At 44.6% G+C, this 15,486-nt stretch overlaps 1 protein-coding gene across 1 annotated transcript; it reads right to left on the reverse strand.

Annotated features, from left to right (window-relative positions):
* Positions 1-10,627: 10,627 nt before the first annotated feature.
* EXOC8 (exocyst complex component 8) lies at positions 10,628-15,440 on the reverse strand. The gene has a single exon (XM_032430373.1). It carries the CDS (start codon positions 15,298-15,300, stop codon positions 13,123-13,125), a length of 2,178 nt encoding a protein of 725 aa, XP_032286264.1. The 5' UTR covers positions 15,301-15,440; the 3' UTR covers positions 10,628-13,122.
* Between the last annotated feature and the right edge of the window lie 46 nt (positions 15,441-15,486).

Below are 15,486 nucleotides of genomic sequence, written 5' to 3' on the forward strand. Positions count from 1 at the left end.
CCTTCCTTAGGTTTGGAGCTCATTGAGAAAGAGACACAAGTGTCAGATGGATGGAGAGCCAAATAGTTCTATTCCTGGTAAAGCTGGGTTCCGGGCTGTGCGTAGGCAGAGGCAGCTTTGTTTTTCTTCCCCCCCCCCCATGCCAGTCCTAGCCAGTCAGCAGGAGCTGAGCACAGCCCTTGCGTCCTGCGGGCAGCTAGCCTGGAATGGGATTCTTCTTTATTTTTTTAGCCTAAGTATTTGCGATGCTCATGTTTGTCCCAAGTATTGCAATATTTGAGACATACTTATGTTGAAAACTGTTTATCTGAGATTCAAATTGAACTGCACCTTGTATTTTCTCTGGTGAGCCCGTCTGTCACAGCCAAATGCCTGCACTGCTCTGGAGACCGAGGAAGGGACAGGTGGTGGAGGACTCAGGATGCTTTCTCAGTAACAAGTCAAATGGGGTTGGGCCAGTCAGAATGCAGGACCGGAACAGAATGAGCTCTATGGCCAGGTAGTCAGCTGTGAGCCAGAGCCGAAGGAACTAGAGGGCACAGTTACACACCAGATGGATTCTGGGGAGACGTGGCTCCTGAGCACTCTCCCCTTCTGCTCCTAGTGTGGTCCTCCCTGCCCAGCTCCCAATGCGGGTGGCAATTCCAGGCCTCCATGCTTTGCAAAGGACTAGATTCTTCCTACCTCTCTGCCCAAACAAACTCTCCCGTCACCTTTCCAGAATCTGTTTTCTTTTCCCCTGGAACCTCCGCCCCCCCACCCCATTCTTCATATATCATTGAACTTCTTCTGGGCTTCCATTATTATTTGAAATCCCTATGACAGGTCATTACAATCATGTATGTACATTCGTGAACCCTCTTCTCATTCAGTGGTGAGTTCTTTCAGGAGATTGGGATAAAAGCTATTTATGAAGCAATTAGATCCCGTCTTGTCTCCTACTCCTCAAAGCCGGGCCTGCCTGTGTCCGCCTCTGTGACCACTGGGAGGTCTTTTCCTCGGACGAAGTGGTACCTGAGAACAAGGACGAGGTGTCTCCTCAGCTCCCAGAGCGCTGTCAGCCACACCTCAAGGCAAGAGACTGGAGAAGTCTATGGGCAGTCTGACAAAGGGGTGCCAGGGGAAGCTGACACATCGGGGTCCCCAGATCATCTCACACTGGAAGCCCAGAGGTGGCAAGACCCCACCCATGTGCTCAGAGCTTCTTGTCAGTTCTTTGGTTCCCAAACTGTAAACAGGAGTGGCAAGTAAGTAGTACCTCTTTCACAAGAGGGATGAAGAAAAGCAGAAAATGCACGAGGCAGAACAAAGCGTCAACATGAAGCAGCAACAAAACCAGATATTCTGAATATCCTCAGTGCAATATAAGGTGCTTTAGCAAAAGGGGACAGTCACACACAAAGGGAACTTTTGGAAATTAAAAATGTGGAAGCAGGGGCGCCTGGGTGACTCAGTCGGTTAAGCAACTGCCTTCAGCTCATGTCCTGATCTCAGGGTCCTGGGATCGAGCCCCATATCGGGCTCCCTGCTCACCGGGGAGTCTGCTTCTCCCTCTGACCCTCCCCCCGTCATGTGCTCTCTCTCTCTCTCATTCTCACTCTCTCAAATAAATAAATAAAATCTTTTAAAAAATGTGGAAGCAGATATGGAATGAAAAATTCAATAGGAGTTTGGAAGACTAAGAAATTTCCCACACATTCGGGTAAAAAGAAAATATAAAGACGAAAATAGGAAAACAATGCTCTTTCCTTTTGAGGTTCTAATTGCGTGTCTTCCGTTTCTCTGTGTTTTAGTCTGGAGACTTTTCTTCCAACCTACCTTCCAGGTCATTCATGCTGTGTCTGATTTACTTGCATAAACCCCTCTATGGAGTTTTCAATTTCCGTTCTTGAGTTTTACAGCTCTGGGCATGCCATTTCATTATTTTTGTGTTAGTTGTTTTTAGCGTCCAGTTCTCTGAGAAACTCAGTGTTGTGTTTATTCCTGTGAACGTATTAGTCTGTGCCTGACAACTCGTCTCTTGTGGGTCCTCTGTTGGTCTGTTTCTGCTATGTATGGTTTCTCTTGGGTTCTAATCAAATGGTCTCTTTTCCTCATTGAGCTCATTATTTTTATTTGAGTGCTACACATTGCACACGAAGGAATATTTGAAGCCCGGGAGAATTTTATCATCCGGGTGAAAGATTGAGTCTTTGCTCCTAGCAGACTGCCAGAGGCACTAGCCACCTAAGATGCCCTTAATCCAATTAGGGTTTAAGACGGGTCCACCCATCAGGAATGATGGCTTCAATCCTCATGATGGCCACTTCATTTCATCTTTATTCATAGGGTATCGACTTTCAGGGTTCTGTTCCAAAGTTTAGATGGGATTTTGTCAGGGTCGCCCCAAAGTCTGATTTTTATCTCTCTAGCTCCGTGTGTCTGTTGACAGCCTGCTTCATTTCTCATTCTGCCACTTCACAAGAAGCGACGTGGAAAAACTAGGAAAAGCTACTTTTTTAAAAAAAGATTTTATTTATTTATTTGAGAGAGGGAGAGGGCACACACAAGCGGGGGAGGGGAGAGGGAGAAGCAGACTCCCTGCGGAGCAGGCAGCCCGATGCGGGACTTGATCCCAGCACCCTGGGATCACGACCTGAGCCGAAGGCAGATGCTTAACTGACTGAGCCACCCAGGTGTCCCAGAAAAGCTACTTTCAAATGCTGGGCTCACCTCACTGAGTTTCCTTCTTCTGGACTTTTGCCCCATAATATTTCACTCCCTTGTTAGCTCTGCAATACCTTTATGTTCTTACCCCAGTAGCACCACTGAGTATCCCACAATTCAATCTAATTCTGATCCTAACTACCTGGAGTTAATGTAGATCCCGATGGTTAAGGAGCTCAGACCCACAAGACTGCCCGCATGTCAGGTGCTAGCCACAAGTCCTTGGTGTCCTCAACCCACCCTCACTTCTGTCCATCTAGCCATAAATTTGGGGTATCCCATGACCCCCCCTCCAAGTTTGAATAACTCACAGAACTCAAGAAAGTGCTATATTTACAATTACAGTTTTACTATAAAAGATACAACTCGGGGACAGCCAAATGAAAGAGACACAAAAGGCAAGGCATGGAGGGGATGGAGGGCCACAGGAGTCTCTGTCCCTGTGAGGTCTGGATGTGCTCAGCACCTCCATACGTCCGCCAACCAGGAAGCTCCAGGAGCCTTGTTCAGTTTTATCGAGGTTTCGTCCCATACACCAGCTTGATTAAATCACTGGCCATATGATTGAACTCAATCTCCAGTTTCCCCTGCCTCCTGGGGTTTGGGGTGGGAGGGCTGAGAGTTCTAGTCTTCTAGTCACATGATTAGTTTTCTGGGGACCAGTCCCCATCCTGGAGCCATCTAGGGTCCCACCAGGAGTCATCTTATTAACATAACAAAGACACTCCTATCACTCGGGAAATTCCATGGGTTGAGAAGCCTCCTGCCAGGACCAGGGAGAAACACCAGATAAGTATTTTTGTTATGCTACAGCCTTCAAATATATTCTTTGCTTATATATTTTTTATAGTTCTAATTGTCCTCAGGGAGGGACCGGTCAGAAATACCTAGTCCACTAGAACTGGGAGCAAAATTTTCTTGATTGTCAATAAATACGATTTAATGAAAAAAGAGCAAGAGAAAAGAGAGAGTAAGGACACAGAGGGCTGGACCAATAAAAAGGGAGCAGGTAAAACAGCAGGTAAAAAGAAAACAAAGCACAAAGAAAATGAAGCACAAGGAGCAAATGATGGTAGAAGGGTACATATCCCAAAGATAAAGCTTTCAACATTTTTTAAATTAAAAAAAAATTTTTTTTAAGATTTTATTTATTCATCTGTCAGAGAGAGAGAGAGAACAAGCAGGGGGAGTGGCAAGCAGAGGGAGAAGGATGCTCACTGCGGAACAGGGAGCCCGATGCGGGACTCGATCCCAGGACTCTGGGGTCATGACCTGAGCTGAAGGCAGCCACTTAGCCGATTGAGCCACTCAGGCGCCCCTCAACATTTTTTTTTAGTTCTGCATCTTGCAAACTTCACTTTCCACTTCTTTGATGTCTCACCCTCCTTTCTGTCTCCTAGATGAGCCCTGTCCAGTAGAATATTCTGTAATGATGGAGATGTTCTGTATCTGCGTAGTCCAATCGGGTACCCACTTGGCCACCTGTGGCTATTTAGTGCTTGTAGTATGGCTAGTATATCCGAGGAACTGAGCTTTATTATTATTTGATAATTTATATGTAAACGGCCACAGGTGGCAAAGGGACTACATATCGGACAGTCTGACCTTGGATTGGATGTTTCATCTCTTAGAGAAAGACTAGAACCACCCATCCCACAGTCCCCTCGAACCCTTCCCAGCTTCCCAGCATAGCGAGGGCTGCGAGTCTGGGGATGCAGGAATGCGCCTGGTATCTCCATGGATAAGGCTCGCTCAGAATAACTCACTGAAACCTTCAAGCTCCCGGCAACAGCGTCTAAGTGTTACCGCTCTCAATTGTGTATGAAAACCTGATTTTCTTTTCCAGAAAAAGAACCTGAAGTAAGGGAAAGAACCAGAACAGGGACTACACAGAAGAGAGGTGGTATCATCATCACCACACGGAAAAATGAAAATGGTTGACATCTTTTTTGGGGAGTTGTTACGTAAGTAGATCCGCTTTCCAAAATTTTAGAGCTAAGATTTATACATTACAGTGTGTGTAAAGTTTATCTCCAGCAAAACTGTAAGTAATAATAATAATTAACAACAACCCAGTGGGGATGGGCAGGGTGTGGAGTTGCTGGGTACAGTTGAAACAATGACAGAATGTTGACAATTGTTGGAGCTGGGCAATGAGGACGCGGGATTCTTTATATTCCTGTTACTCTCTATACGTTGAAAATACTCAAAAATAAAAGTCTTTAAAAATAAGTATTCTTAGGAGCACCTGAGTGGCTCAGTCGGTTAAGTATCTGACTCTTGATTTCGGCTCAGGTCATGATTTCAGGGCTGTGAGAACGAGCCCTGAGTGGGGCTCTGTGTTCCATGCAAAGTCGGCTTGAGATTCTCTTTCTCTCCTGCCTCTCCCCCTGCTCTCTCTCTCTCTTTCTTTAAAAAAAAAGTATCCTTAGACCTCACACATACGTATAAAAAAAGTACTAGAAAGACATATGACGGAATGGAAAGAGTGGATCTTATTTTTAAGATCATATACTTAAAAACTTGTTTTTCTTACTTATGTTTTGGAAACATGGAATGTTCAAATATGAAAAAAAAATCTGTAGTGTGTTTCCATGCCTGCCTCCATCTAGTCCGTTCTAGCTGCTTGGACCCCTTCAGAATTTCTATGCAAATATATAACTGTACTTTCTCCTTCTTTACTCCTAAAGTAGCACGGTATATGATTATTCTGCACTTTGCCTTACACTTAACAACATATTTAATTTAATTTATTTTTTTAATATTTTATTTATTTATTTGACAGAGGGAGAGACACAGCGAGAGAGGGAACACAAGCAGGGGGAGAGAGAGAGGGAGAAGCAGGCTCCCCACCGAGCAGGGAGCCCGGTGTAGGACTCAATCCCAGGACCCTGGGATCATGACTTGAGCCGACGGCAGACGTTTAACTGACTGAGCCACCCAGGTGAACCTATATTTTATTTTTTTTAAGTTATCTCTACACCCCATGTGGGGCTCGAACTCACAGCCCCAAGATCAGGAGTCGCACGCTCTGCCCACTGAGACAGCCAGACACCCCTGTTAACAACATATTTTAGACATCTTTCCACCTCAGGACCTGGACAGGACATTCACTGTCAAGCTGCATGGTATTACGTTGTATGTGCGCACTGAAGTTCCATAGGCCTCTGGGCGGTCTCCCCTCGTGCTGTTACAAAAACTGTAACCTCTTCAGTAAAACCTGTTCCAATATTTTTGTTTCTTTCTCTCCTTCTTCTCCTTCTGGTATTCTCATTACAGTATGTGACACTTTTTCTTTTCTTTTCTTTTTTTTTTTGAGAGAGAGAGCATGGGGGAGTGGAGAGGGGGAGGGGCCGAGAGAGGGAGAGAGAATCCCAAGCCGACTCCCCACTGAGCGTGGAGCCCACCGCGGGGCTGATCTCACAGCCCTGAGATCATGGCCTGAGCCAAAATCAAAAGTCAGGCGCTCAACTGACTGAGCCACCCAGGCACCCCTACAGTATGTTATACTTCTCAGTCTTTGGATATTCTGGGGTTTTGTTTGTTTTGTTGTTTTGTTTTTTTTGTCTTTGTTCTCTTTGCTTTGCAGTTTTCAAGGATTCTGTTGGTACATCCTCCAGCTCAGAGAGTCTTTCCTCAGCCAGGTCCAGTCTACTAAGCAGCCCATCAAAGGCACTCTTCATTTCTATTACAAGTGTGGGTTTTTGTTGTTATTTTGTTGTTGGTTTTTTTTTATCTCTAGCATTTCTTTTTTTTTTTTCTTTAAAGATTTTATTTATTTATTTATTTATTTATTAAAGATTTTATTTATTTATTTGACAGAGAGAGAGACACAGCGAGAGAGGGAACACAAGCAGGGGAGTGGGAGAGGGAGAAGCAGGCCTCCCGCGGAGCAGGGAGCCCGATGCGGGGCTCGATTCCAGGACCTGGAATCATGACCTGAGCCGAAGGCAGGCGCCCAACGATTGAGCCACCCAGGCGCCCCTTAAAGATTTTATTTATTTGAGAGAGAGAACACGCACACGAGCAGTGGGGAGAGACAGAGAGAGAGAGGGAGAAGCTGACTCCCTGCTGAGCAGGGAGCCCTATGCGGGGCTCGATCCCAGGACCCCAGGATCATGACCTGAGCCGAAGGCAGATGCTTAACCTACTGAGCCACCCAGGCGCCCCTCTAGCCTTTCTTTTTTGTTCTTTCTGAAGATTTCCATCTCTCTTCTTACACTGCACATCTGTTCTTGCAGGCTGTGTACTTCATCCATTAGAGCCCTTGGCAGGTGAATCATGTTTTTTTCCAATTCCCAGTCTGATAATTCCAACATCCCTGTCATGTCTGGTTCTGATGCTTGCTCTGTCTCTTCAAATTGTGTTTTTGCCTTTTGGTATGTCTTCCAATTTTTTCTCGGTAGCTGAACATGGAGTTACCAGGAAAAAGGAACTGCTGTAAATAGGCCCTTAGTGAGGTGACGGTAAGTGTGGGGGAGCAGAACTCTACCATCTGGTGATTAGGTCTGTCTTTCAGTGAATTTCAGAAGTGTTTCTCAGCTGTTTTCTCCCCCTTGCAGGGGACAGGGTGGCTGAAGTGGGCTAAGGTTGGGTATTTCCCTTCCCCTGGTCAGCCAGGCTCTGATACTACCCCAGCAGGTTAGGCTCAGGTTAACTAGTCTCCCCTGAGGGCAGGTCTTGTTAAGAAAAGCAGAGGGCTCTATTCCATTTCAGAATGGTCCCTCTCCCGCCCCCTGCTGGAAGCCTGAGGGGTTTCCCTCTGATACTAAACTGCGAGAACCTGGAAAGAGGTATAGTTCACAATATTGTGGGGTTTCCCCTTAGGACTGGGTCCCCCCTGGAGTTTTTAACCCTGAGTTGTGGGCACGGAGTCTCCAGCTTTTGTCGGTTCTGATTGAAGTTTCTCTACTGGTTTCCACAGTGGTTTCCCCTCTGAGCCTCTGCTTCCCTAAGACAGGACTTCTTGCATTTGCCCACTGGTCTCACCAGTCTTGGGGTGGTGGTTTTCCCCGCTCTTTGTGGATCCAAGACTTGTTGATTTTTTGGTCTGTTCAGCTTTTTAGTTGTCAGGACTGAGTGCAACTTGCAAAAACGGAAACTAGAAGTGTTCTTAAAAACTTATTCATAAATCACATAAGTTTAATGGATCAATTTAATTTAGGAAGTATGCAAATACATATATATATATTTTGTAGGATAAATCTCCAGACGTGGATTGTAGGGTCAAAGGGTTTGTATAATTCTGTGGTTTTAAGTCTTGCCGAATTGCCAGTGCCCCAGTTTACAGCAATTCCCACCGGCAATGTCTGAGACAACACACACAAATATTTTTGAGACTTTTCAACACTGGCTTGGCTTATGTAACTTCGTTTAATGTGTTTAGCTAGGTAGATAATAAATCTGAGAGTAAGTCAACATATTAGGTGAAACTAATCAAGGGTGACATTTAAAAAACAAACTCTTGTCCGGCAACTTTCCTATTTCAATGGCACCCACTCAGCTGTTGAGGAGCTTGACCACTTATTGTAGGAGCTAAGTTACATGTATCTTAATGCCCAATGACATTTCATCAAGTTCGAGACTACTTAATTTTACCAATTACAAAGAATTCAATAATGTACAAATTGATGTTAATGAGGCGGCTGAAGTCCGCAGAGCATGTGACTCTTAATCTCAGGGTCATGAGTGCGAGACCCACGTTGGGCAGAGAGATTACTTAAGAAAAAAAGAAATAGGGACGTCTGGGTGGCTCAGTTGGTTAAGCGACTGCCTTCGGCTCAGGTCATGATCCTGGAGTCGTAGGATCGAGTCCCGCATCAGGCTCCCTCCTCAGCAGGGAGTCTGCTTCTCCCTCTGCCCCTCCCTCCTCTCAGGCTCTCTCTCTCTCTCTCAAATAAATAAAAAAAAATTTTTTAAGAAAGAAAATGTTTAATTTTTAAAAATATTTTTAAAGATTTTATTTTTTTTAAACTTTTTAAAAAATTTTATTTATTTGACAGAGAGAGAGATAGTGAGAGCAGGAACACAAGCAGGGGGAGTGGGAGAGGGAGAAGCAGGCTTCCCGCCGAGCAGGGAGCCCGATTCAGGGCTCGATCCCAGGGCCCTGGGATCATGACCTGAGCTGAAGGCAGACGCTTAACGACTGAGCCACCCAGGCGCCCCAAGATTTTATTTTTAAGTAACCTCTACACCCAATGTGGGGCTCAAATGCATAACCCTGAGACGAAGAGTTGCATGCTCCATTGAGCCAGCCAGACACCCTAAGTCCCTAAATGAAATGTTTTAAACAAAACCAAACTGGTGTCAATGGAAATAATCTGGTTTTAACTATCTCATTAACTCAAATCTGCTATTTTATTTTTTTTAAGGAAATTATAAATTATAATATCCTGTGACAGGGGCGCCTGGGTAGTTCACTTGGTTAAGCATCTGCCTTTGGCTCAGGTCATGATCTTGGGGTTCTGGAATTGAGCCCCACGTCAGGCTCCCTTGAGCCCCTTGAGCCCCTTATCGTCTCCCTCTCCCTCTGTTCCTCCCCCCGGCTCGTGCTCTCTCTCTCAAATGAATAAGAAATCTTTAAAAAAATATCCTGTGACATAACACCTTTACTTTTAACAAAATACACTTGTGAATGGATAAGCCTTTGAAATAAAGAGCAATCTGTATGAGTGAGATGTCAACCATCAGACATAATCCAATAATATAGTTCAATGGCTCAGAAGCCCTCGCTAGAGAGAGTCTGAGTTCAAATCCCTTCTGGGCCACTTAGGGAACTCTTTGTAGGTTGAATTACTTGCAAATTACTTCACAAAACTTCAACTCCTTCATAGATTGATGTGAAGATTAGATAAAATAACCAGATAAAGGTGCTTATCACACTGCTTGGAACACAGTAATCATTGGTAAATGATTCCCTAAAGGAAGGTTCCCACATTGCTTATCATACTTGAATTTTTTTCATGTCAAATATTCTGATTCTTATTTTTTTGGCTCAAATGCCAACAATTCCATGAAGACTCTCCAAACTCCTCAAAAACACGTTGCCCTCTTCTCAGTATTCCCATGAAATACTAAGTATGAAAATGACAACGCACAGGGTTGTTTTGGGTTTTTTCATACAACACACTGTCTGCATGCAATTGTTTAATTAATGTAATTTGCAACACACTATTGTGTATTTAATTTACTCTCTAACCTAGTTTTTCCAAATTTTTATTCTCCATTTTTCCAATTCTTAAGAATTTCAGAGAAAGCATGCTCAAATTTATTTTGTCCTCCCCACCCCACACCACATTGTAGTCAATGGAAGGCATAGCATTCAATACTTTTATTTTTCAATAAATAGTTTTAAATCAATTATATGTGAAAGTTCCCTCAGGATCTATATGTATTAAAAAACAGACCCTTGTCATTTATGCTCCTAGTTCCTAGGTCATATGGCCTCCATTATATTTTCTTCATTTAGGGATGTGCAGATGGTATAAAGTCCACTTTTTAGAGCAAATTCATTTTGTATATCTGAAATTTCCCATTCAAGGTAGTCCTAAAAAAAAACCTGAGATCTGATTTAATCACAATTCTGACAGTAAGCAGAACATATATTTAAATTAGCTAACAGCTTCCTACCTGTCATCCCCGTAGAGAAAGACAAAACAAAAAAAACAACCTACACTCTTAAAACAGTATTTCAGGGGCACTTGGGTGGCTCAGTTGATGAAGCGTCTGCCTTCGGGGCTCCATGCTCAGTAGGGAGTCTGCTTGTCCCTCTCCTTCTGCCTGCCACTCCCCCTGCTTGTGTGCTCTCTTGTCAAATAAATAAAATCTTTTAAAAAACCCCAATATTTCTGTAACGAGAACATAAGAATATTGAATCCTAATTAAAGAGAGACAGAACACTGTAACACCAATTTTATCCAGTGTAAGAAAAATTTTAAGCTTTATTTTGATAGACATTTCAGATTCCCTCATATCACAGCATATCAATAAGCAAAATGTACATATACTGATTTTATACCTCATGTCAAGTCCCAAATTCCCAATCCTAGGTAAGCAAGTTGCAAAATACAAGTGCCGATAATTTAACTATAGGTAGTATTTTTAACAAAAATAAGTGTTCAGCACTTTAAGTGAAATGAGGCTTTAATCAAAAAGAGACTTAATTCCACAGGGTGTCTTTTTTTCAACAGTAATTAGTTCAATCAAGTCTGTGATTCCAAGCTCGAGTGACAGTGTTATGTTTGAAGCAGACAAGAAAAGGCAATCAACTCTATAGTGGTATATTACAATATGTGCTATATTTTTGGACAAACTCTAACTGCATTCAATTTTTAGGACTTGTTTTGGAGTCTAACGAAACAAGAATTAGAGGGAAGAGACATTATGATACTGGTGGTCTTTGATCAACTTCCCACACTAACTGAATCACCACCAGCAGACTTCCTTCAGCTACAACTTTGATTAAGGAACACACAAATTTTACCCAAAGAAAATTCTGTACTTCCAGTTTTAGAAAGCAGACAGTTCTATGAAGAAGCGACCATTTAAATATCTGAGTACACACACTTAAGTTTTTACAACTTCATGCCTTAAGTTTTGATTTCAGAAGTATCATTCCATGGACCCAGCATCAGATATTTACACGTGTTTTATACAATATAATTTTAGAAACCATAAGTTGCACAAAATAATCATAACATTGTTATCAAATTCAAGTTTCCAGTGATCTTAAAAAAGACAAATTATAACTGTTTTTGCTCAGCTGAGATATCCAGTTATGGTTATTATCTAGAACATCCTAAATTTATGTGAAAAAAGTAATCAAAGAAAATCTGTAACTTTGATAATTTTCAACTTTTAAAATGCATAGCTAAAAATAAATAAAAGGGCTCCTCTGGCAGCGAGTAACTGAGTCAAGGAGCTTCACAAACCCTAAGCCACTCTTGGAAGCCATTTCAGGTTTTACATAATTTCCAGTCTTAATACCACTATTTGAATTCAGATAAAAGACATGACCTTTGGAAGTCCTCGGCATCAGAAATGGCACTTTTGGACAAGAATCACAACTAGAGGCTAGAGGAAAAAATGGATCTTAGCACAATTTCTCTCAAAGTATGGGGAATCTCATGTAATCCATGTACAACAGAAGCAGTAGTTCAGAAATCTTGGGAAGCTCCAATTTCTTTAGCTATTTTTCTTTTACTAAACGATCTGAAGTAAGCATGATATTTACTTTTAAGAACAAAAGAAAACACAAAACAAGAAAAAGGCAGGATGTAGCATTTTAGTAGGAGTCGGGAGTCACGCAAAGTTCTTTTCCTCCCTTGGCTTTGGGCACATTGTCTCGCCTTTTTGTTCTCCACTTTGTTACAAAAAAACAAAACCAAATCTCTGTCCAAAGCAGTCAGACTTGAGAACACTGTAGGGTTTGCATGTGATTTTTTTTCTAATTTCCCATCCTAGATCCTCCCTGAAATCTAAATAAATATTTCAATGAAAACTTTTCTCCCGTCTGAGCCACTATATATAATTTATCGGGAAAGTGGGGGAAGGCAGCTAAAAATCACTGGTCGCTGCCAGCTTCCTCAGTCTGTCCTGTTTGGGTGGTTTTCTTTTAATCATTTTAATTTTTTTAGTATGATAAGGACAAAAACTGTGGCTGGAAATTCACACAGTTCAGGAATATGTGGAAAGAAAATTTACCACAGTCCTTAAGATTCATGTAAATGCTCCCAAATCAAGTATTAGAAAGCCGCTCATTAGCAGTGAAAATTATTAGCCACTCAAATTACAATGGCAATGTCTGCTGAGCTGCTTTTATGAAAGCGTCCCCTTGTATTCTATAAGGACCCAAGTATTTGAGTCCACAAACTAGCCACTTGCAGAAGGAATTCTTTTGACCAAAATTTACCCTAAAACCGATGTTCTCAGTTCCTTTCTTTTCCCGAAATTGTTCGATCACATTTTAAGTTGGGGAAGTGTATGAAGCAGGGTATTTTGTATGGCACTGTACTCTTTAAGAGGACCTAACATTTTAGTGAACTGGGAAACCTCACAACATACTTAAACTCTATGTATTTATAGATACGATTTCTCCGGGCTGCATAATATAGACTGGAAGAAAGTGTGTTTTGACCCAAAAGGATACCCTGAAATGCTGTAGTGTGACAATATATTCATTAGAGAGCATAATTTAAAAGGAAAGTGTATGTTTTAATAATTCCAATGTTCTGTTATTTGGGCTTAATTTTTAACTTTTTTTTCTTTTTCCTTTTGATTCTGCATTTCTATTTGAGAGGGCGTCTTTTATTTTTAAGCTGTGTTTAAAACTATAAAGAATATGCTAATGCAACGTAATATAAATATAAATAATATAGAAGCAATATATACGCATACATAGACACAGCGCCATGGGCATCAGACCACTGACGTTGTACTTTCAGGGTTCACACGAATAAGTCTGGATGCATTCCTCAGGTCCTGGAGTTGCTTGGCGGGTTTCCCCACACCTTCTTCAAACCTTTTCTCCACCACAGGGAGGACGGTCTCATAGAGAAAGGATGCATTCTGTCTGATAAAAGCCTTTTTCTCCGGATCCTGCTCACACCGAAGGCTGTAATCCACATGCTGCACGGCAACCAAAATGATTTCCACCAGGCTCTCCAAAAGTACCATGTGCAGCTCTGGGAAATACAGCTTCAGGGCTTCTTCCAAGAAGCCCATGGTCTGTTTGGTGAAGGCAACCACGGTGTAACTCAGGTTCACCCAGCAGTCATCCCCGGTGTACTGCTCAAAGTTTCGGACCCCACAAGTCTTCATCTCCTCTTTGAGCTTGCCCAGGGCCTCTGGGGTCATCAAGTTCATCCTCCTCCACATCTCCTCAGAGTTGCGATGCTTAGTGGCTTCGATGATGATTTCTTTGTAACTGTGCAAGGCCCCTTGGATGTCTTTCACCAGAAGGGCATGGATGATGAAGGTGAGGTCGAGTCCGATGTCACCCAGTTGCTGACAATGCTCCTTTGCCACTTTCACACACTCAGCCGCGGTAGAGAGGCTCTCCTTACTATCAAACACCTGCTTGCTAAAAGCATCCACGAACATGCCCATGGCCGACCTCGCCCAGACCACAAAGGCAGAGTAGCAGCCGCTGTCAGTGCCCGCGAAATCCGTCTCAAATTCCCGGGCAGTCTCAAGAAGGCTGGTGAAGAAGACATGGCACAGCTTATGAATGTAGAGTAAGGTGGCGCCTTCGATGCGAAGCTGACGAATTGCAGTGTGCACAGCTGCTGCCCTGTTTCTCAAAAACAGCTCACAAGCCTTTGTGCACTGGCCAAGCCGGATTAGTTGAGAAACTGCCCTTCGAGTAGCCTTGGGACCACCTCTCAGGGAACGATCTGGGGAGAGCTCAAACATGAGCACCTCGGTGAGCTGCCGGACCCGCTCATCCACTTTGGCCCTTAGTTCTTTTACAGGAGGTGGACTGGGCTTATCCTCCAGGTAACTGTTCAACTTATCCAGCAGGTCAACGGCTCCTTCAAAGTCCCTCTGGGCAATACAGACATCCAGGTCTTCAGGCAACTCCTGGATCCATTCCATTGAGAGATCCACCTTCTCTTCTTCTACCTCAGGAATAGCTGGTTCGTCGTCTTCTTCATCCTCAAATGGGTTACTGGCCTTGGAAGTCACCTGGGGCGGTCCTCGAGGGGCCGCGGCCTCCTCCTGCTCCCTTCGTCTTTTTTCACTGAGGGCCCTCTTGGTTTCCTCCAGCACTTCCAGCCACTCTCGTTTGATTTTAGCATTTTCCGCCTGAAAAATACGGCTCTCGGGAAACATTAGCAGCTTGAACATGTCCTTCATGGGCGGGTTGTCCTTGACATTGACCACGGCCAAACCATCCAGGGGATAGAGGGCGTTGTAGCGATACATCCCCCGCCGCTGTGGCAGCCAGGTGGCCACCAGCAAACAGTCGTTCATGAGAAAGCCGTGCACCCGCTGCAGTTGGGCCATGTGGTCAGCCTCGTATTCCACCAGGTCCCCGTTGTACACCAGGTACTGACCCGGCGTCTCCAGCAGATGCCTGCAGCCTTCCACCTTCTCGAGCAGGGTGGTAAGAGTGCGCTGCTTCCCTTCCTCGCCCTGGCCCGAACTGTCGCGGGAGGCACCCCCGGGAGTGGGAAAAAAGCCAGTCTGGCCCCGCAGGTGGTCTCGGCCCCCCGCGCCACCTCCCCCTTCCTCCCCTCCGGAGGCCGCAGCAGCGCCAGCGGCGGCGGCAGCCGGCAGCAGGGTAAGCGGGATGCTCTCCAGGCTGCTCTTCTGCTCGGTCAGCAGATGGCTGAGCTGATACATCTCGCTCTCCAGGTAGGAGATCTCGCGGGCCGTCTCTATGAACTGCCGGTAGTTCTGGTAGACGTTGCGCTTCAGGTTCTGCGCCGTCTCCTCCGCCAGCGCCTGGATGCGCTGCCGGTGCTCCTGCAGGTCCCGGTCCCCGTCCGACTGCTGCGAGAGCTGCTTCACGTACAGCCGCGCCTCAAAGCCCCCCGATTCCAGCTGCCGCCGCAGGCGGGTCGCCCCACTGTCCGACATCGCCATCGCCATTTCCGTCCGAGTCTCACGCAGTCACTGTCACTATCGCCGCCGCCGGTGCCGCCGCTGTCGAGACCCACCCAAGCCCCGCCGAGCTCCAGGGCTGAGGAAGCAGGATGGAAGAGAGACGAGTACGCCTGCGCCCGGGTCTGAGCTTCAGACACCGCGCCTGCGCAGGGGCCGGGCGCAGACACCGCG

This window comes from Phoca vitulina, unplaced genomic scaffold (genome assembly GCF_004348235.1).
Source record: "Phoca vitulina isolate PV1807 unplaced genomic scaffold, GSC_HSeal_1.0 scaffold43, whole genome shotgun sequence".
NCBI classification, from domain to species: Eukaryota; Metazoa; Chordata; class Mammalia; order Carnivora; family Phocidae; genus Phoca; species Phoca vitulina.